This window comes from Protopterus annectens, chromosome 6.part0, assembly GCF_019279795.1.
Source record: "Protopterus annectens isolate FY-2018-M chromosome 6.part0, PAN1.0, whole genome shotgun sequence".
NCBI lineage: Eukaryota > Metazoa > Chordata > Ceratodontiformes > Protopteridae > Protopterus > Protopterus annectens.
The window spans coordinates 235,942,933-235,967,360 of NC_056737.1; the positions used below are offsets into that span (position 1 = coordinate 235,942,933).

At 41.2% G+C, this 24,428-nt stretch overlaps 1 protein-coding gene across 1 annotated transcript in view; it reads left to right on the top strand.

Annotated features, from left to right (window-relative positions):
• The window catches only part of ACP7 (acid phosphatase 7, tartrate resistant (putative)), a 1,845,593-nt gene that overhangs the window by 1,750,571 nt on the left and 70,594 nt on the right, over positions 1 to 24,428 (top strand). The window contains exon 12 of the mRNA XM_044073976.1: positions 15,618 to 15,755. Within this exon, the coding sequence (XP_043929911.1) occupies positions 15,618 to 15,755 (138 nt within the window). The remainder of the gene's footprint in view (positions 1 to 15,617; positions 15,756 to 24,428) is intronic.

The following is a 24,428-nucleotide window of genomic DNA, read 5'->3' on the forward strand; positions in this document are numbered from 1 at the left end:
ATTAAAGGAATTGGCTACTTCCTCTGGGATTTTATCTGATAGTTTTTCTGGGGTAGTAGTTGAGCTTTTACCTGGGTGGAGTAGATTGTTTAAACTGGCCCAGAATTTTTGGGGATTGTTTTGGTGTTTGTATTGTAGTTGACAATAGTAGTTTTTTTTGTCTAGGGTTATAGATTTTTTGGACAGATTTCTTTGCTGTTGAAATTTAATGCGGTCAAGGGGGGACTTGGTTGTGCGCCATATATCCCAGGTTTTGTTTCTTAGTTTAATTAGGGATTTAGTGTCCTTTGTTAGCCAGGGTGCTATATTTGTTTTAATTCTAATTTGTCTTTTTGGGATGTTAGACTCAAGTATTGTTAGAAATGTGGTACAGACATCTGTAGACATCATAGACTTTACAGACATCTGAGGCTCAGTCGTCAAATAACACAGTTCTGTTGCTGAGCAGATATGTTCCCTTTGGGGGAAAAAACTTCCACCTTACTTTTTATGATTGAAAAGAGTGTATTTAATTTAGCTAGAAGAAGATGTTTTAATGACCATCATGTGACCTTTGTATACTTTTAAACAGGAACAATACTTTTGACTTTTGCTGTAAAAAGTTGTCAAAAGCAACTTTAAACTATTTTTCTGTGTTAAAATTTGTGGTATTTTACATTTGAAGCTGGGGTGAGTTTTTAAAGTGTATTTTACTGTGTTTTAATGGTGAAAATGGGGTACCTTTTTCAGCTTAACCATGGAACAATTTACCAGTTCATTGGTTCTACCTTTTTTCAGACACTAAAGGAAAATATTGTTATGCAGCCACCTTTGCTACCACAGCAGACTGATAAAATGCTTAGGCAGTAGGTGAATGACACTTCAGTGGCTAAAGCTGGTTCCTCAGACCACCCATTTTTCTTTTCTTGAGTCCTGCTGGTGTTCACCCTACAGCTACCAGGGGCCAGGTGTTAGACCCATCTTATGTTGTTAGAATGCACAGCAGCCAAGGGAGAGCTACTGTTGTCAGTCCTGGTATAAGAGGTAGGAAATGCTGCTCTTCTTAGTTAGAAAGCTGTGCCTGTAGCTAGGTACATTTTTGCTGGCATCAAAAAAGAACAAAAACTAAAACATATGTCTTCTTCTGACTCATTTACCCTGGATAGTAGTAATCTATTGGGCTTAGCTCAGGGCTTTGTGCATGCTCATGACTCTTCATATATGTTTGTTTCTGGTAAAAGATAAAGGGATATTTCATCTGCTAAAGAGATTTGAGCCTAAAAATGATTGTGGATGCATGAATTTTATGATGTGTTAACAGAATTCTGAGTCAGATTCTGAGGAGGATATGGCTTCAGCCTGTACTTATAAAGGATGATCTTTCCCTGAAACTATCTGTAGAATGAATTAGTTATTTCAATCTCTCAAGAAATATTATGATTTGTTATGAATGGAATTTCCAGAACCTGTTCATTTTCCTCCTGTCCTGTCTGCTTTGGAGGATGTTTTTGTTACAGCCTGCAATTTCCCTGACAGCCAACTTGATGCTCCCAAGAAAGTAGATAAACTTTATAAGGTGCTTCATTCTTTTAAGTTTTTATGCACTCATCCCAAATATGACCCAACAGCTGTTGCTTTAATGAATCCATCTGCTGCTAAACATATGGTTAATACTAATCCATCTCCTTCTGATGAGGATGAGAAGGCTTTTTGATAGATTTGAGGAAAAGTGTATTCTTCTGCATTGCTTGTTTTTTGAATTTTCATCTCTTAATTTCATATGTTTGTGTACACTTGCTGTTTTTCTGAATATGAGGAATGGTTTTGGCATCTGTTTTCTCTTTTGAACAGAAATATGCTTTATTTAATCTGGTTGCTTCTGTAGCTCAAGTGGTTATCCACTGCTTGAAACATGATTTTGTTGATGCCACTTTCAAGGCTGTTGCCACTGAAATTGTTATAAGAATGTTTGCTTCGTTGCATTCTCAAAATGTTCCAGAAGATGTTAGAAATGAAGTTTTGAATTTTCCCATTGATAGAGATTAAGGGCCAGATTCACTAAGGCTTGCACGGAGTCTAAGAGTAAAGTAAGACTCCATGCAGCCAACATGTCCGACGAGCGATCCAGGAACAGCCGGTAAGGGCGTGCAACAGAGCTCTCAAAACTAGTCCTACACGGACAGGGCTTGGATATGCAAATTACCTCAATTGCAGGTGAAAGCTATGCAAATGAAGTAAATTTGCGATCCAGGAAACGCAAACCTGTCCAAGTAGGAGTAGTGTTATTTGCAGAAATGTACTTAGTTGACAACTGAGTACGGTTCTGCAAATAGCAAAACAGAGCCGTGACAGCTCCAAAAAAAGGATGCATTTACAGGAGGAAGCATGCCAGTGGCCAAAAATACGGCCATTGGCAATGTTAAGTGATGCAAAATAGAAATAAAATAACTTTTCTTTTCCATCCCGATCTCCGGGGTTTAAGAGTAGCACAGCGCCACGCAAACGCGCTGCGCCCTAAAAAACAGAAAATCAATTAAGATCCACAAATGTAGATTTTATTGCTGATATGAATTTACAATGCGAGTGAATGGCAGGCTGAAGACAACATGGCCACTGAGTAGAGATTGCTAAGGGGGGAAGCTCAGTCTAAGAGATGTAACCAAGCATTAGTAGGCAGTCCAATGCAAATGAGGGTTAGCATAGTGAATCGCAAGTTTACATAGCAAATGATCACAGTCATTGGAGTGTAGAAGTAGGATAAGGGGAGTGACAGAGTAGAAGATAGGTGACATCATGAGGGGGGCATGTAAGAAAGAAGTGAAGCTCATTGGAGCAGAGTGGCATGTGTCAGGTGAGATTTACATATCATTGAAAGAGGTGTGTCAACAGATAGGCTAGGTAAAGTAAAGAAATTGAAGGTGTATGCCGTGGATAACACCAAAGTTTCTTGCTGAGCATGCATGCGCGCGTGTGTGTGCCAATAAACCCGAGTAAGACAGTGTGCACGCGTGTAAGCCGGAGTAAGCATATGTAAGGCTGTGTAAACAGTTGTAAGCACGTTTTCACCAGTATGCACGCATTTTAACAAGAATAAGCAAGTTTTAGTTTGTGTAAGCATGTGTGCGTGTATGTTAGTTGCTGTGCGCGTGTTTGCACTTGTGTGTGTGGCACTGCCCCCTGAAGAAACTGAAAGGGAAAAGGAAGCACACCAAATAGTAGGAAGTTACCTGGGAGTACTGGCAGAGCTAGCAGGTGAAAACAATCAGAATTAGGCAATTACACAGGCAGTACACTAGCCCAGCCCAGCCCAGAACTTAAAACTTTGCAAACAACAGTCCATTATGTTTCTCTCAAGAGACATTGCAACACTGCAGTAAGCTAATAGAAGTGAAAACTGAAAAAGCTGTACTGAGACAAAAAATGTTAGGGGCTGTCATTGCTGTTATAAGGCGACATATGCAACATGCTGAGGGTGGTGATAATGCGAATGCTGCTGGACAACCCACAGTGAGGAGACGGAGAAGAGTGTACAGGCCCAGGGTTACCTACCAGGGGCTACATGAGCTGGAGATAGTGGAGCGCTATAGAGTGGACAGAGACCTCTTGCAGCAAATTGTTGAGCTGTGCAGGCCACGCCTCACACACAGAACCAACAGAGGGGAACCCATTCCAGTGGAAACCAAGGTATGTGCTGACCTAAGAATATTAGCAACAGGTACCTTCCAGAGACCAACCGGTGATATGATGGGGATATCACAGGCATCAGCATCCAGGGAACTGCACCAGTTCCTGGATGCCATGTCAACACATGTCGGTGATCATGTATATTTCCCCAATTCCCGTGAGGAATTGGCCAGCAATATGCGTCTCTTCCAGCAAATAGTGAAATACCCTGAAGTAGTGGGTGCAATAGACTGCAAGCACATACGCATCAAAGCACCAACCGGTGAGTGGGTTAGGGTCTCCTTCAACCACAAGGGCTTCCCCTCCATCAACTGCCAGGTCATGTGTGATGCCCAGGGCATAATACTGAATGTGTGTGTTGGCTGCCCTGGAAGCTACCATGATTCCCATATCTGGCATCTGACGCAGCTGTACCAGACATTTGCCAATGGGGACATCCCACATGGTCACCTAGTGGGGGACGCTGGCTATGCACTGGAGCCGTGGCTGATGACACCCATCAGAAACGCACACATACCTGAACAGGAACGCCATAATGAGGCACACGCACAAACACGAAATGTAATTGAGCATGCGTTTGGGATGCTCAAGTCACGGTTCCGGTGTCTGGACACATCTGGTGGAGCCTTGCAGTACTCACCAACTACATGTACCCAAATTGTCATGGTATGTGCTATGCTACATAATATGATCCTGTGAAAACAGCTGCAGCAGGACCAGTGTAGGCCTGGGCCAAACATCCCCCCACCATTGCAAGTGGGCCTGCCCAGTAGAGGAATGCCCGGTGCCCAGTATGAGGCAGGCTGGCCCACAGGCAGAGTAGCAATTGGCTTCTGGATATATCTCCTCTGGAATATATCTCTCTAAACTCGCACATATAGTAAAAGCCTTGCAAGAAAACATGTATAGGGCGCTAGTATGGAGTGATAACATAGTGTAGTATGTGCATCCAGCATAGCCTGCCCTGCAGCACCACCTGAGCCATGTGTTAAGCCATATAACATCCACCTTACCCATGAGTGTATAAACCATGTTGTATGTAAAGAAAACCACACACCAAACACCACACACCTGTGCTCACAACTGTGGTCCATGTTGAGTAATGTTAGTTGTTAAATGTGTTGCAAGTTAATGATCAGCATATTAAGAGCATGATTGTTCCAGCTTAATGAATATAAAAAGAACACCAAACACCATTATGACTTGGAGCATTACCCCAAACACCCTAGCCAGCTTCAGCCCAAACCAAACAGTTCAAAGAAATATGAACTGGAATCAACCCAAACAGAGGGGAACAGCACACAACCACCTGCCCCACAGACCAGATTAACACTGACATGGTCATCATCACCAACATGGGACTCTATCCTCCCATTGACGCGATCTCAATCATTGATATACACACCCCATATCCTCCCACTCCCCCACCCACAGCCCAGAAAACCACTCAAAAGAAAACCAGCACGCCTCTCAAAGCTAGCGTCACACCATTCATCCTGCCCCAGGGCCCTTCAGAATGGCAAACTCAGCAGAAACTATGGCTCACAAACTATGGAATATTCTTCAGGAATGGACACCTCATCAAATCATGGATCATCCACAAAACAAACCCAATTCAATCATCCAAAAGCAGGGGTCCTGCCTGCCCCATCCATAAATAAGCTGCTGTACAGCAGCAGGATGCCACTACATGATAGATACAAAAAACTAAAGGAACACATCTCTCTGATCAGTACTAGCAAAAAACTACGATCCTCATAAAAAAAATCATCCAAGGCCCCGAGAGAAAAATTGCACAGGACACTAAAGATAATCACAAGGCCTTCTTTAGTTATGTTAGGAACCTGGGTGGCAACTCCCAGATATGCTCAGAGTTGTTCCAAAATGACAAAAAATACACTGAACCCACAGACATTGCCAACATCCTGGCAGACAGGTTCAGTGCAAACTTCTCCCCCCTTCCCCCCTTAAAGAGCAAATATCTATCCCAGCAGAGTGCTGCCTCCCTGACATCTCAGATGCTCAGGTGAGAGCCACCTTCTCCAAAGCAAAAAACACAGCATCAATGGGATCAGATGGTGTCCCGGGCTGCATCCTACATGAACCCCAAGAAGAGCTAAACCCCGACATAAAGCTGCTGTTCAATCTCAGCCTTACTACAGGATATGTACCCAAAGAATGGCGTACAGCAACAGTAGTCCCACTCCACAAAGGTGGTGCCTCTACGGACCCTGGAAACTATCGCCTCATAAGCCTGACTAGCCTGGTCTGCAAAACTATGGAGAGGATCATCATGGAACTCATAAACAAAGACATTGGGGATCTACAGACACTGGATCCTACCCAATTTGGCTTTGTTAAGGGCAGATCCTGCCTCTTAATCCTGGTCAGTTTCTTTGAAGCAGTCACCAAGGCCATTGATGAGGGGAAGGTTGTCCACACAGCCTACCTGGACCTCACAAAAGCCTTCGTCACAATACCCCACTCGGGCATCAAAGATAAGCTCTCCAGCTTAAATATAAACCCCTATGTCATAAGATGGGTTGCAAACTGGCTCAAGGACAGAACCCACATAGTCAGAATTGCTGGAGCCATGTCAGACTCTAAACCAGTTACAATTGTGTCCCACAGGGCTCAATCCTGGGACCTCTCGTGTTCGGCATATATTTTTCGGAGGTTCAGGCTAACACGGGAGGACTGTGGCTGACCAGGTTTGCAGATGACTGCAAACTGGGCGCCATAATTGACTCTCCAGCTGGCACAAGCATCCTTCAAAAGGGTCTCATAGAGACGGATAACTGGTGCCAGAGCCGTGGCCTAAAGCTAAATGCTAAAAAGTGTATAGTCATACCTTTTGGCAAAAACAAAGTGCCCATAAATTACCACATAGGTGGGAATCCATTAAGTACGGAAGAAGTAATTAGGGACCTCAAGTTGACAGAATTTCCCCTTTGACAACCACATTGCCAAAGTGGTTAGAAAGACCTTCTATATAGCCCACCTTATCATGAAAGGATTCACATCTACATCGAGGGAGGTCATTGTGCCCCTTTATTCATCCCTCATCAGGCCCATAATTGAATACAATGCCCCATTTAGGATGTACCTCACCCGACACTTGCAGCAACTAGAAAGACCCCAAAAGTACCTCACAAAGGGGATCATGGGACTCAACCAGATGCCATATGCTGCTCGGCTAAAGACACTCCAGCTCTACTCAGTTGCATACCGCCTACTTAGAGGCGATCTGTGCCTGACATATAAAGCCATGTCCAACCCGGAATTAATGAGCATGCTCCACCTCAGAAAATCCAAATCCCTTAGAGCTAGGTGCTCAAGGGACATGAACCTGAGCACAGAAATAAATTGGATATGCTGGAGGGACAGATTCATAACCCAGAGGCTCCCTTCACTCTGGAATAGAATCCCAGTCCATGTTAGACAGAGCCCCTCACTGACTCTCTTCAAGAGGAATCTTGACGAGTGGATGGGAGATCATAGGTTTACTACGGGGATTACTTCGGTGTCACTACTAGACAGAGGCACAGTAAACTAACCTTAAAAAGGGCACAGTAAAATCAGTTCAGAGGGTGGCGAAAGCCAAACACACTCTGGCTAGGCTTGTAAATGCCTTAGGGCAGATAGCCTAGTATGAACCTATGAACCTATGAACCTAAGTAGGGCATAGCTGAACAAAAGCCAACATGCTCATATTTGCTCTACTGGCCCTTAAGCAGTCTGGTCTGCTCAGTATGAAAATATAAAACAGTGATGGGCCTCAAATCCAGGATACTGTGCACTATAGTCATAGTACTGAACCACTAAACCATGACAGTATTGCAGTGGTCAGCCTGTATGAAGAAATGTTGATAAGTCTATGCAAAGTATTCCATGGAAACCCTGCAGGCACAGCATAATCCCTGTGGAGTTATGACACAAAGGTGAGTCCCACAATAAGAATAGTACAGGACTTTCAACACACACAGTAGAAATGTTAATATTGGACATGTACACATACATCAACAAATGTAGTGGATCTCAGATAGCAACATACTGAAAGGTCAAACTGGGCATGCTCACACACTTGAATAAATGAAACAAATGTCAGGCAACAGAACACTGACAGTCTGAACTGGGCATGCTCACACATTTAGGCCATGTCGGAGTACAGCAGTGGGCCACACATATTAGGCAGTTGCATGTGTTAACCCAGGAACCTCTCACTATCCAGCAATCTGCCCTGTGCACACAGTTATATGACAACAGACACATATATAATATAGTGGAACCCTGTCATAATCAAATATGTTCTGCAGATACATAAGTTGTTCATAGAAAGTGGGAAAGCAAAGATGATAAAACCTGCAAACAGTATCAGCAATAAACATTGTGTATCCTGAACATTAGCATAGATTCAGAGGTTGATACTAGCCTATCCGCCCTAGGGTATGTACAAGCCTAGCCAGAGTGTGTTTGGCTTTTGCAACCCTGTCAAAGTAGAACACTGTTCCTGTGAATAGTAGGTCACACAAGATAGCCCATTTACGTTTAGTGTATTGTGCCTCTGTCTAGCAGGGACCCAGAAGATATCCCATGGGTAAACATATGATCACCCATCCACTTGTCAAGATGTCTCCTGTAGGTGGTCAGCGGGTGGCTCTGCCCATGCAAAACCGAGATTACAATCCGGAGAATTGAGTGGAGCCACTGGGATAAGAATCTGTCCCTCCAGCATGTCCTATTAACATCTGTGTTGAGGTGTATGTCCCTGGAGTGTGTAGCTCCAAGGGAGTCAGATATCCTGAGGTGGGGCATGTCCATTAAATCTGGGTCGGATATTTCCTTAAACTACAGGCACACAACACATCCGAGTAAGTGGTAAGCGACTCAGTAGAGTTGGAGTTACTGTATCTGAACTGTGCAGGGCATCCGTGTGAGTCCCTACATCTGCTTGTTGAGGAACATTTGTGGCCATTACCGTTGCTGCAGGTGTCGGGTAAGGTACATCCCAAATGTGGCATTGTAACCAACCATGGTCGTGATGAGTATAGGGGCACAATGACCTCACTTGATCAACATGTGAAACCATATGGGATAAGGTGGGCTATATAGAAGTTCTGTCTAACCACTTTGACAAAGTGATTGTCAAAGGCGGGAGTACAAACAAGTCATGTCCCCAAACCCCTAACAACTACTACCGTATGTAATGGATTACTACATATGTGATAATGTGTGGGCATGTTGTTATTCCCAAAGGGGATGACTGTGCAACTAATGGCATTTAGCTGTAGGCCATGGCTCAGGCACCAGTCATCCTATCTCTGTGAGACCCCGTTTGAGTATGCATGTGCCAGCTGGAGAGATGATTATGGCACCCAGTTTGAAGTCATCTGCGAACATGGTCAGCCATATTCCTCCTGTGTTAGCCTGTACGTCACACAAATGTATACTGAACAAGAGAGGTCCCAGGACTGAGCCTTGTGTGATGCCATGTGTAACTGGTGTATAGTCAGACATGGCACCTGCAATACTGAGCATGTGGGTGCTATCCCTGATCCAGGTAGCAATCTATTGTGTGAGATATGTGTTGATATCGACGCCGGTGAGCCTATGCATAATGGCCGAGTGGGGTATTGTGTCGAAGGGTTGTGCAAGGTCCAGGCAGGCTGTGTGGACAACCTTCTCTACACCGATGGACTTGGTAACTGTTTAAAGAATACGAACAGGTCCAAGAGGCAAGATCTGCCCATAACAACGCTGAAATGTGTAGGACCCAGTGTCTGTAGGTTCCCGATGTCTATGTGCATGAGTCCCAATGAGTCCCATTACAATACGCTCCATAGCTTTGCATAACAGGCTAGGTTAGCCTTATAGGCCAATATTGTCTGTGGTCTGTTGTGGCAGCAACTCTGTGGAGTGGGACCACTATCGCTGTATGCCATTCCATGGGTACATATCCTGCAGTAACTCTGATATTGAACAGTGACGTAATGTGAGGTTTACTTCTGTCATGAAGCCTGTGTAAGACGCAGGATGGGACACCGTCTGGTCCCATTGATGCTGTGTTGTCCGCTGTGGGGTAGGCAGCACTCACCTATTTATTTGTGATGTCAGGGAGGTCACACTCTGTTGGGATGGACAGTAGCTCCTTAGGGGGGATGGAGGGGAGACATCTGCACTGAACCTGTTTGCCAGGATGTTGGCAATGTCTGTGGGTTCAGGATATGTTTAGTCAGTATGCAGTAACTCACAGCATATCAGTGAGTGTCCACCCAGGTACCTGAATTAACTGAAGAAGGCCTTGTGAGTGTCCTACGTGTCTGGTGCAATTGTCCGTTAGAAGCGGGCCTGACATAAATACATGAGTGATTGTAGCTGTCTGCTAGTACAGATCACAGATGCCTTCCCTGTCTGGGATTGTGCTCTATCATGTAGTAGCATCCTCCTTTTGTTGTATAGCTTATTAATGGCCGGGGTCTATCAGACAGGTCCCCTGCCATTGGAGGAGTGAGTCCAGTTGTTATTTGGGATAGCACGATCCATGCAGTCCACTAGGTGTCCATAGAATGTGTATGTAAAGGATTCAGCAGTCTGAGCCATATTTACCACTGTCCCAGGGTCTCTGAAGGATACCACCTTGGTTTGGAGAAGTGTGACATTTGCTTTTGAGAAGTTCACCAAGATTACCCACGATGGGTGTGGGGACGGGATATGGATTTCATAATATTGAAGAAACAGAGTACACTAACACTTGCAATATTCCAGCACAACTACATAACAAAACATATTACTCTTCTCCAACTATAACCAGGGGGCAAGCACCCCTGCACCCCCACACCCCCTGCTACTTAAATATATCAACTCCTTGACCGCACTCCACAGAAGAAAATGGCAAACATACCATTACATGCTTCTTGACTGTTTTTACCTTCGTCATTTAGTCAATTTGCTATACAATAAAATAACTCATCTTAGTGTAGTAAAGTGCGATTTTGTAATTGAATTATTTAAGTAGCAGGAGGTGTGGGGGCCCAGCCTCCCACATAGGGTGTGCAGGGGGGGCTTACCCCCTGCTAACAGTTGGAGTAAACTAATATGAGTTGTATTTTATTTGTTTCTCTATGTACTTCTGCTGGAGTATAGTAAGTGTTAGTATCCTCTAGTTTTTTTCAATATTGTGAAATTCAGTATTTTGAACTTTCAAAATTTTGGACTCAGTATTTTGAATTTCAAGATTATGAGCTTAGATAAATCTAGGAAAAGACATGAGACTGGATTATTGTTGTTCCTGTTTTCAGCTATGGAGTGGGTAAAGGATAGAAGGGCTGTAGAGGTACTGTGGTGGGGCCGGAAACCATGTTGGGTGGAGGCTAGGAGGTTGTTTTGAGGAGGAAGTTAAGTATTTGGGTGTGAATGCATTTCTATAGAATCTTAGTGGGGAAAGTATAGCAATAGGTCTGTAGTTAGTGGGATAACTGGAGTTGCCACCCTTGTGAAGGGGGATTATATATAAGGTTTTCCAGATTTTGGATATAGTAGCTTCTTTAATAGATCGATTAATGAGAATGGAGACTGGGTAGGTGATTGAGTCTGCTGCAAGTTTGAGGAATTGAGGAGGAAGCATGTCAGTTGAAGGAGAGCAGGGTTTTTCTTTAAGGAGCAGGGACTTCATACAGAAAGTGGATACAGGGTTGAGGGAGAAACATATATATATATATATATATATATATATATATATATATATATATATATATATATATATATATATATATATATACACATACATACATACACACACACACACACATGGTTGTAGGGCAGCTAGTCGAATGAATGCAACATTGAGATCTGTGTGACACCATTTGGTCAAAAAGTTTACAAGACTGACAGTCCCTGGGTAGGGTAATATAACCTTTCCCACAGGGATTGTGTGATCTTGGAGTTAGTATATATAATTAGCAGGGGTGTGGAATGTGCATGGTGGGGGCAAAACACTTGCATTTGATTTAGCCCGTTCTGGGGTAATACCAGAGTATGCCCAGCAAGTGTCAGAATTATGTGTCTCAGCATAATTACATTGATATTCTGGTTCAGCATTGTGGTCATTCGACAAGCTGCCCTACATCCATCAATCGTTCCGAATGTCAAGTGTTCTGAATGCTGGCATAAGTAGTCAAAACACTTATGTGGGAGGTTGGAGTGCAGCAGAGAGTGGACATTTTCCTTTTCCCCACTGTTATGTGTTGTGGATTTGATATGTATAATTTGCAGGGTGTATGGGGTACTGGTTGATTAACTACACTAAATTGTAGTCACCTTTACACTTAAAGGCCCAAGCTGTGGCTGAAAAGAGTTTCAGAATGGCAAGTTCTTTTACTTGTTTTACATACAAATAAATGGAGCTGTATTCTGTTATGCAGCTGTGGTTACTGCCAACATTACAGTAAATGTCACTAACTAGTTTTGATTTCAATTTTTTACTGCATTTTTTAAACTCTCCTGTATTGAAGTAGAAAGCAGACCTTACCAAATTTATGAGTAAACAGTAAGGAACATTGGTGCCTTTTTCCTTTTACATTATCTGCATTTTCTGTGTCATTTTTATATGACATAGTGCTTTTAACCAAGCATAATATTGTTCTTCACCTACCTAAGGCCTTGTGTGCCTAACCATTTGGTACTGTTGCTGTTTTACATTTCCTTTACTTCTGATTAAATTTTCCCAGTCTAGTCTTTTGCATTTTGTTTGCTCCTCCATAGGGATCTAAACAAAGACTTTCCATACCTATAGATTTATGCCCTCGGTTTTGTTTCTCTGAGAGGATTTAAATAAAGATTGTCTCCATGTATAGATTTTTATACCTCACTATTTAATGCCCAAACTACAGTGTAACTGTAGCAGTAGGTATGCCCACTACCTCATGCAAGGACTAATTTTAATTTTAATATTACTGTTCATTCTTTAGACTGTATTCACTATTTCCTGAAACTGTAACTCTAAATGATTCTGTAGTAACAAATTTGCCCCTGCTTTCACTCATTTATTTTCTGTAACTACTGCTAACTTTTAAACACATCTGTATAAACATATTATATAGGGCTACACTATACTTTGACCCTATTTCTCTCACTGCTAATTACTTACCCACTTTTCATGCCTTTCATTCTTACTTCATATATTTACATGTCCTACATTTGGGCTGATCATTAAATTAGACTGCACTATACTAACTGAGTGACATGCCCTACAGCTGCATCATACTACATACACGACTTCCCATTGTGCCACAGACCCAAAGACTTCCAGAACCATTGCTTCAGTTCGGCATTATATGTCTCAATACTATGTTGCCAGTATCTTCTGTCTTACTATTCCTAATAGCCATTCTCTCTTTGCTTCATAAGAAACTCACTTTTTAGTCCTTTAATTATTAGTAAGCCTTTCTGCAACTGTTCTTCCCCTCTCGTAACTTTACTGTAAGTCAGTCCATCAATGAACTAGCCACTTCAAATGCCTTGTATCTTAGGCTAGTCTGTGTGGAATTTAGGTGTCCACTCCATACCCACTTTATCATTCTAGGATCTCCAGATGTTCTCATAGTTTCATAGGTAAGTACTAGGCCAGCTGTCCATGTGGGCCATTTTATGACTAGCCATTTTCCCTTTTTGTGCTTGAAATAACCTATCCCATTTGGTTATAGATTGGTCTTACCCTTCCCATCATCGATAATTATATATTACCCCTAATGAGAATAACTGGGATAATATTATAGATAATTTGAGGGGACCCATGCATGGGATAAAGCTTTTAGGAGATGCATCTCTCCATTAGTAGTACAAAGTAACATTCCTTTTTAAATTTTCTGTTTCCTATCCATAGGTGTATGTTGCAATTCAGAATTACTGGGTTGAATGTTATTTTATGTGTATGGGGAGTATGTTCCATAACTCTCTAATACTCCATCTTCAGCCTCTCCAAAGGATAAGCCAGACTGTTACTTTACTATTCTAATCATTAGGGGACCTTTACTTCTCATCCACTGTTGTGGAAGGAAATGTAAAACAAGCTTCAGGTCATCCATGCAAAGCTGTCACTAAAATCCCTCTATAACCTATGATGTATCACAGGGAATCGGTAGTGGCTTTTTATTATAGCTAGTGCGGTTAATACTGTTACTTAGAAGTCTGAATTAAGCATCAAATGAATAATGGAATAAAATTAACAAAAAAAAGCTGAAATAAAGAAATTCATTACATTCAGAGCATTAGGTGTAGTTCAGCTGTAAAAACATATGTGCTCAACTAGGCCACAAAAATGTGTCATCAAGAAATGACTGAAAAGACTAATAAAAAATAAAGTTAAAAACATCTTTTCTCAAGAACTCTCAGACTTCACTTCTCTAAATAGAACCCAGAGCAACCGGCATAGTGTAAAAAAGTAGTAATAATAATAATATTAATAATAACAGTAGTAGCTGTATCACTGTCATAAGTATCGACAGTAAATTCTGCTCTGAACATGCTGTTATTCCTTTCATTTTAGGTATATTCTTTACTTCTTTTCATTCCTCTCCATACCTCTCAACCTTTTAGAACAACAAATCCAGACAAAGCCAAAAATAATAGGAGGGAGGCAAAGGCCCCAAAAGAGGGACATATTTTAAATATTGCACTTATAGACTTAGAAAGGTGTTAGAATAACAGGTTTTGAGCTAGCATGCATATTCTGAAGGCTATGAAGTCTGAAACTCAAATGTCTGTCATTATGTAGTGACTTCATTTCTGAATGTTTTATGAGAAAACCATCAATCCTATGAGGAACGGACCAAAAATATGAGGCAAAATTCTGGAAATTCTGTGAAATTCTGTACATTTGAGATGTATGTTCCTGTCCTATGTTTGTACACCAACCTTGCCATACTCCTGTTGCCTCACATGGTGATGGTGATTTCTATCCTTGATTCTGTTTTATCAGAATCATGACCAAAGAAACCAGGTTGTGATGTAGCAGACAAAATCCCTGACTATGCCATAGGCATCTTGAGTTTGAATAACAGCTTATGTGCCTGTAGTAGCTGGTAGGGGAGGATGGGAGTCAGCAGCCGTTGCCATCTCACTCATCTTTTATGGGGAGGATGGACTTGCTTTGGTTCACTAAGTGGGTGACATCAAGGAAGAGAACTACATGTTCACGTAGTATAGATCAGAGCTGGCAGAGCCTGCACTGACATAGTGCATTTTTGCACTATGCATCCAAGGGAAAAGTGGCATGTGGAGGCATGCTTCTTATCAGAAGGCAGTAACAGGCATGCTCAGAAGAGCTGCAGAGGTGGATGGGGGTGCTACCAAGGGGTAGGTGACCTCCTGGACCAGGAAGCTAGCTACCTCGTTACCACCCATCATTGACTAGAGAAAAGAGGGCTAATAGGGATTTCTGGGTAGGATTCTCACCTAGCCTGGGGATATTGGGAAGAAGCAAAACACAACCAAACAAAATAAGAATCAAAACTACACATTAGAACAAACATAATAAACACTCAAGTAAGGGCTTAGTAGGACTGACTAGATTTAACCTGAATTTCCAAGGGCATGTGGCATTTTATCTCAAGCCCAGTAGTTACTATCTTCAGTCTTTTATTCTGCTGAGACTTAAAAGTGTTATTTTTAAGAATTATTGAAATGTGATAAACTAGTCATTATGTTTAGTGAGGTCTGAAACTATTACACAGATTTACTATCATAGGAACTTTTATAGGGATGTTTGCACAGTAAAGCATGTGTACTGGTCATTGATATTACCAGACCTTTAACTATAGAGAGTCGCAGTTTTCTGTTTTTATTTCTTAGATATTCAATTCTTCACATACAGCTATTGCTTTTTGAAAAAAAAAAATGATTTCTTTGGTGGTACCTAGTTACATAATGTATTACTCCTCAATCACCTCGTTTTATAGGGATGTAGGGAGAAGCATGATGGATTCATACCGGAACCCAGGAACTGGAGTGCTTATAGAAATAATGACTATGGATACACTCGGATGCAGATAGTGAATGGAACACATATCTATATGGAACAAGTCTCTGATGATCAGGTATGTAGTTTTGAAATTTCTTTTTAAAAAGGGATGGACATTTTATGATTGTAAACCTGATGTTTTACATTATTTTCATTAGTCTGAAGTCAGGTATGTATTTTTCTTTGGGCACAGGAAAATCATGACTTCTGTTAATGTATTGGTACCTATTTGTTTGACAACCATGATTCTGAGAACTGAACTAAAAATGAGAGCAAATATATGCCAGATGCTAATTACTTTACTTCAGGTACAGCTTGGAGATAAAAGGGTGTATTCCTTTATTTTGATAAACTTGTATTGCATGCATCAGTATACAGAATAAATCAAAATTCAACATCAGTAAAATCACTATCGTAAACTCTCAGTTAACCGGAACTCAAGCGACCAGCACTCTCAAGCAACCAGCAGTAAAATATCAAAGAAACGCAGTACAATTTTCATATGTTGCACTTTCTGTTTTACCCCCACAGGAACATACCTCCCTCTCTCCCCAACCTAAGAACAAGTCAAACCAAACAAATAGTATAGGGTACAGTATTAGTCAGGCCTATTTTTAATAGTAACTATCAAGCAACCAAAAACTACAGTTATCCGGCATCTGCCGATTCCCATGGGTGCCGGTTAAATGAGAATTTACTGTACTATGCAATTCGTTTTGAAGAAGGAAACCAGGTCTTGGTGGAATGTCTACTATATTATCTAACATTGCAGCCCATTGCTACAGTTGAACTCCAGGCTGTTAATTTACAGAGCATTTATTTATTGAAAATTAATTTATTAATTAACTATTATAACTTATTATTTAATTATTGATTATAATATTGGAGTCAGCCATTTACAGAGACTTTATTCACATTTTAAAAATGTGCATTCTCCTTATGTTAGCATCAGTTTTAATCTGAGTTACATGCCAAAGCCTGAGGGAAGATCACTGTACCTACCCCTTAATGTCTTACCTTCTTCCTATGTCTAGAAGGGCATTTACATATCCCATGGGATCATGTCTCTTGAGCCATCGTGGAGATAGTATGTTCAGTATCTGTAGGGGACATATCTTCAGCATAGGACTAAACTAGGCACTGCATCATATATCTTTAGGGGCCACATCTCTTGCCTAGGTCTGTAGTAGACTCTGCATCTTATCCTTGGGGACCTATCTGTTTTCCATTCCTCATTGTTAGGTACCTTATGTCATGAACCTTATATGTAACTTGTTACGGATGGACCTTTATGTTTTAGCTTCAAGAGACCCACACATTTCAGGCCTGTGAAGGGTCCTGCACCATAATCCATGGGAACTTATTTATTGCCTACATCTTGAGATGGCTTCTAACTTTATCTGCAGAGCCTTTTCTGTCTCAGAGATAGCTATTGTGTCTTCACTAGACACATTTAGGCTGGTGCTCTAAAGACAGAGAGTGGCCCTGATTAACAAGTAATTAAAAGTGCTATGAGAAATAGGTTAGTAAAGAATTTACCAGTATGGCAGAAAGATCAGTTAATGTTAGCCATAGGATGTAGTGTTGGACAGCAAGTGTATAATGTGGTTCAGACATTAATTCAATTGAGAGAAATGATAGAGGGTAGGGAGCAAAGAAAAGTACGGAAGGTAAATGCCAACAGACAGCAGGGTAAAAAAGTAACAGGAAAATTGATTTTTGCCAGTGTTCTAAAATGAGAAGTGATAGAATATATCATAAACGGGATAAGCTCAGAAGAAATGTATGAAATGGAGAAAAGTGAAAATGACAGAGAAAAGCAAGAGAAGGAAAAAGCAGATTCAGAAAAATAGTGAGCCACTGTAAAAAGTGCAGTGGGTAGGGGCACAATCAAAACATTTACAGCTGGGAAACTAACACCTTTATGTAACCCTCATGATTTACTGGCATAGCAGATCACAGCATGTCATGACATTAGTAGACACGGAAGCTGAAATAATTGTTTTGCAGAAAAGCTCTGCAGTTTATTAGGGCACGCCATAGAAACTAATGGGTATGGAGGTACAGAGGCTACTGGAGTAGAAACAACTATCGAAATAGCCTTTGGGGATAGAGTCTTTATGTGGATTACAGCTGCAATAACCTCTGTACCAGAGCACATTTCAGACATAGACATATTGAGAGAGAAAAATTTAGAGATTACAGCAAGATCCTTCAAATTTGGGGTATGGCACTGCTCTTTAATTACACTCATGGGTGTTATTCATGCTGAAGTTAAGTGGGAACCAATTTATATCTTACCATCAAAGATATAGTCCTATATAGCCAGTGAAGAAGTTTGATGGATCTTGGAGGATGTCAATATACTATTGAGAACCGAATAAAATTGTGCCACCACTGGCTGCCTCTGTTTATGGTATTATGACCGTAGTGGAAACATTATTCACAGGTCCATAGGTGTTTACTAGGCTAATGAGAACAAGGGTTTTTTTAATCCTAGCCATGCATCCCAAATCTCTGACAAGTTTTGATACCCTTGATGTGTAAGCACGGGCCTGAGAGATTAACCATTTACAGGTTACCTGTGTCCATTAGAGACATTGGTGCCAAACCAGGGATGATTTTCTGGTTTCCCATCTAATTGTCTAAGTTGCATTTGAATTGGGTTAGGGAGGAACTCTGCTTTACATGGATGGGGAGCCTGTTCCATAGATGCAGTAGTCTCTGGGATACATACCTATCTCTCCAGCAAGTCCTGTTTATATCGCAGGCAAGGTTTAAGTCTTTAGAATGGGTAATTCTGGTGCTGTTTGTTTTGTGGATATGCAGGAGGTCCATCAGAGTGGGGTCTGACAATGCCCTATATGCCAAGCATAGATTTCCCTCAAAAACCTGTAGGACACAGAATACAGGGATAGGGCCTTGAGGTGCTCTGCATAGGACATTTTACTTATGCCCTGTATTCTTTTAGTGAGGAACCTCTGTTCCAGTTGTTGGATATGCCTGGTTAGGTACAGACCAATGGGGCAACATTGTGGGTAGCTGTGAATGAAAATAAAATATAATGAGAAAAGTCTATGAAATTTCATGGAATGGTATGGAATGTAGCAGGAAGAGGAGTACCAACTGCAGTAATAGAAAGCAAGCAGGAAATTGTAGAAGAACCAAAGGAACAGGCACAACACCTTCTAGGAGCAATGGGATTCGGGAGACCATTTGTTCTCCATCTTGGACTAATTTTTCCCCTAATCTACCATATGACCTGCAGTAAGACTAATTTTACATAGGGTCTAAACAGCAAACACCATTTGATGAAGTGAATAAGCCTTATGACAAGCACAGAACTGGGTCTAGTAGACCCTCAGAAACCACTTATTCCTGAAGCAACTATTCAAAGTATTTTCGTCTAAAAGTTTTACTGGAACACAAGCACAATATAGACCTCTAGAACAGCGTGTGGCTGCCAAGTATACTGTGTGCTGCATGTTAAAGGAATAATGAAACAAGAAACAGTGATGGTAGACTTCTCTATCTAGGGATGATTATGTGATGATAACTTGATGAATGCACTTGTCACCTAAGCTTTGATCCAACAGAACTGGAGATAGTATCTACAAGAATGAACTAATATTGTGCTGTGGTGTTCCAAATGCAATATAAATTAACTGCAAGTGCTATTTTAGAAGACTTGGATGCCAGAGAGCAAGAGCATCAGAAAGTGTTGGTCTCCTGTATACAAAAACATCCCTTTGAACACCAGTCTCAGCAGTTAGAAAGGATGGTTCACTGGTGGTTCTGCTAAAATTGACATGAATGGCAGAATTTAGACAATGTGGCATACTGCCCACAAACTTATACCACAGTGTATGACAAAGGTTCTGCAGGCCCTAGTAATCAATCTGAATTATGTGCAGAATTATTGTGTGTTGGCCATTATTAATTTGATGCTTGGAGAAAAAGCTTATGTTTATGCCAATAGCTATATATATATATATATATATATATATATATATATATATATATATATATATAAAGGACTGACAGACAGGTTAACTGTATGGCAGCAACAAGTCTGGAAGATTTCTTGCAATCCCTTATGGGGAAGTTCTGAAGACTGGAAAACAATCTAGGATATAGCCCAACAAAATATATATAAAATATGTGTTGGATAACTAGATGCCACAAATGAAAAGATTACAACCAGTAAGTGCATAAAATGGCATCAGTAAGAAGTACAGAGGAGAAATTCACTGAAGCTGGCATGGCAAGATGGACACACAAGCAGAAACACTACTGTGGAATGGGTATAACAACATGGAATAATATTAAACAGAGACCTGGCTACTGATGCCATCATGTAATGCAAACATTTTCAATGAACGAAGCATAGACAGTTTCATGGAGTCAGATTTTTACTAGGCTAACAACTGAAGGGGGCTTTCTATGCCTAACCACGTTTTCCCAAAAGAATAATGATGTCTTGTATGCAAGCAGGACCTTGACTGCCAGGCATTTATAAACTACTTCTGTCTATAAGTGACGTAGTTGTCAGGCCTGGTGTAAATTTCCTGTTCCCCATCCACTGGTCTAGATGAACTCAGCTTCACATGGATGGGAAGCCTGTTCCATAGGAGGAGCAGTCTCTGGGACACATACCTGTATCTCCAGCATATTCTGTTTAAGTCACAGGCAAAAGTCAGGTCCTTAGACCTTGGATTTCTGGTACTGCTTGACTTACAAATATGCAGGAAATTCATAATTGTGTGGTTTGCGGATGCCTTGTAAGCTAGGCATAGATCACCCCTCAGTAATCTATAGCAGACTGAGTAGAGGGAAAAGGCTTTAAGGTGCTCTACATAAAGCAGGTTTATTATGTCTTGTATTCTCTCTGTAACAAACCTTTGACATTGCTCTAGTTGTTGCATATGCCTGTTCAGGTAAATACCTGAAGGAAGCATTGTGCTCTATGACTGATCTGATAAGGGCAGAGTATAGTAGGATAATGACCTCTTTGGACCTAGATGCCATGCCCTTGCTTATAAATTGGACAACATAAAAGGATCTTCTCACCACTATAGCCATATGGTGGTTGAAGGTAAGGCTACTGTATACATGTGTACCCAGATCCCTGAATACTGGGTCAACTCTTAGGGCTGTATTATCAATGTGATAATTAGCCAGGATGATTGACTTCTCAAAGAGTACAATTATGCATTTTTTAGCATTGAGTTTAAGACAATGGCTTTGGCAACATTTGTTAGTCAGAGGTAGTCTTTCTTTAAAAATGCTAGTGTCTGCAAGGGGGTCAATGATAACCCCCAACTTGCAATCATTTGCAGACTCAGTCAGCCATAAACCTTCAGCCTTTGCTTCCATTTCAGAGAAATAGGTACCAGAAAGGAGCAGGCCCAGTAACAAGCCCTGGGGGGGCTCCATTAATGACTGGTCTCTTGATGGAGGTGACCTCACTTGTTTTGACCTCCTGGTTCCTATCAGTGAGCTGGTTGGCTATCCAGCAGTGACAAAAGAGTTTATACCTAAATTAGTGAACTTTTCAATAATGCCCGAGTGGGGTATTGTATCAAAAGCCTTGGCCAGGTTGAGGTAAGCTGTGTGCACAGTGTTGCCTTCATCCAGTACTTTGGTGGCCCTCTCAAGAAAGTCTACCAGATTTAATAGGCATGACTTCCTTTAACAAAGCTGAACTGTGATGGATTCAGTGTTTACAGGTTACCATTGTCCTTATTTATCTTGTCCATGAAGATTCTTTCCATGGCCTTACATATGAAGCGGGTCAGACTTGTGGGACTATAGTTACCAAGATCAGTGGTTGGAACTCCTGTATGCAGGAGAATGACTATAGCCATCTTCTATTCTTTGGGCACAAAACCTGACTGTAGTCTCCAGTTGAAAGTGATTCAGGTGGACCAGAGAGCTCATGTTTATGCTATTTATTAAGTATTCTGGGATATTATTATGACCCATTGGTACAGTGTTTTTGGCCTTGGAAAGTGCATTGATGACCTGTACCCTAGTAATGTTTAGGGGATTGTGGTATGCAGTATTTTCTGTAGACTGTTGTGGTGAGGGGTGGGATTTGAGCTGAACCTGTAAGCCAAAAGTTTGGCAATGGCTTCTGGTTCAATGTAAGTGATGCCATTACAATAAATTCTGTGAATTGTTGTGTATTCCCCCTGAAGTTATCAACATAGCTGTAGAAAGCCTTTTGGTTGTCATTTGCCTGAGAAGCTATTTTTTTTTTATTTCAAATTTCGCCATTGAATTATTAACTAACAATCTTAGCTGCCTGTTTAGATTGGTCAGGGGGCTTTTCGTATGTATAGCTTTGTTCCTCCTACTCTTGGCCAAGATTTGTTTTCTTTTGTTGTATAACTGATTGATATTGTGATTCCAACAGAGCAGTTTATCTTTTGAGTTTGTTTTATTCTCTCTGTGCAGCCATCAATATGGCTATATAGAGATGTTGTGAATATGCTATGGTGTTTACTGGTCTTGGGGGTGCTTGGAATTTAGCCAAGGTGTGACTTAGTAGAGAGAGGTTGGCCTTGGAATAGTTAAACGTTTTTCTTTCACTGGATCCCATGATTAAATTTTTTATTTCAAGCAGTACTTCCTTATGGTCAGATCTGACAAGCAAAGGCATTACACTGGGTGAGTATCATCAGCCTCCCATGTTTGTGAGTACAAGGTCAAGATACTTGTTCCCCTGGTTGGAGAATGGACCAACTGTTCCAAGATGTTGGGATTAACAAAGTTTATGAATCACTGGGCTTATGCATTAGTAGTGGTGTAGGATTCCCAATGGTTTAGATCCCCCATGAATATTGTATTGGGTTGAATGGTGAGGGACTCTGGTACATTGAGATAGGTAGTATGGGTTTTCTGGGACATGGAGGATAACCTATAGGTTGGTACAATACCCTTCTATGGTGAATTGCACATGTATGAATTCCAGTGGGTCATAGACTTTAATTAATTTGGATGTTTGGTTGGTTTTAATATAGACTGAGACTCCTCCACCTTTAGTTCCCTCGTGTACAGTAGCTAGTTTAAAGATGTGAAAGGCATTATAACCTTGCATTGCTGGGATACTGTCCGTGACTTTAAACCATATCTCCGTTACTACACAGATGTCTGTACTCTCCCCAGAGAGGAAGGCGTGGGGAGAGGGGAGTTTCTTGTAACACTTCTAGCATTGAAGAGTACCACCTTCAGTTATTTCTTTATAGGTTCAGTTAGGTTGGGAGGTTTATCTGTTTGGCATTGCCTAAAAAGGCACTATGAGGGTGGAAAAGATCTTTGTCGATATCCGAAAGCCAAAGGGTAAACAAAGCAGCATGGTCAGTCAACCATGTCCTCCCAGGCCATCAAATATTGTACGTCCTTGGATTGACACCAGAAGCTAAGCCAGTTGTTGAAATCTATCATTTTCTTTTGGTAACGTGGCATCATCCTTGAAGAAGGTAGTATGACTCTCACTATTAGGCTCATATCTGCCAGAGACACATAATCAGTGAGCTTGATCATGTCTCGCTTCATATAGTCAAGGGAGGTACATCTCAGGTCAATAACACCAATGTTGAAAATGGCAGGAGTAATAGTGGTACCTATGGTTCAATGACCTGAGTGTCTGTATGACTTGATGGACCTAGCTCCAAAAAAAGCTAACCATGACTCTCTCCTTACTCAGTCTGGTGAAGGGGACATTGGTGTGCCTCACTATTGAGTCACCAATGACCAGTTAATTTGGTTGTGTGCTGCATCGTCTTAGGGGCTTAGCAGTGGAGGAATCGGATACGGTGCTACTATGTGTAGCACTAGGTGGTGTTTTAAGGAAGTGTTTACGTGATAGCTGAGGACCTTTTTTTGATTGTGCTGTGCAAGTAGGCTTAGTGGTTTAGGTAGGTTATCAGTCGGTGCCTCAGCATAAGTAGTTTTATGAGTGGGATCTTTATCCTGTGTAGTAGACATGGTGCAAGAGCCACTGACAAATTCTTTAGGATTAGTTTTGGTTGACAGATTTTTCCCTCCAGCTTTAAAGTGCATTTACACCTCTGACATACTTTATCTGTTTTATTAAGAATAAGTGGGTTGTCAGTGTACATTATGCAATTGCTACAGTGCCTCAGAATACCCATCACAACCAGAATGGCTGAGTTGGAAAGTGCATATACATGGCTACTGATTTACAAGGGAGGAGTGAGCGAAATTTAAATCTTGAATAGGTCAATAAGACAAGGAACTTGATGAGCAGCGCTCAGGTGTGCCCAACCAAATGTTCTACTAGTTAAAAAAATTTGCATGGATTACAAGGGGGAATTATACTGTGAGATATCGGTGACTATACAGATCACTACTAGGCACCGCTGGGCAGAGAGCATCAATTCTAAGCACTATAAAAAAGGTCAAAAAGTGCAGATATTCAACACAGAATAATATTACTTAGCTGTATTTCACTAATATATTACACTAATAATATACTGGTTACTTTGCATCAACACAGAAACACGCTTCTCAAGTAACATAGTCACCAAACATTGCCAAACACCCCAGGCAAACAGATTCACATTTTTAAACAAGCTAGCCCTCAAGCCAATCAAATAAAGGCACAAAAGACTTATAACAGCAATTCCTAACTCAGAAGGATGTAGGCTATTCTCTCTTGCCACAAGAGTATAGACCACAAACCTTCCTAATGTAAAATAACTGGTGTGGAACCCAAGTGCTT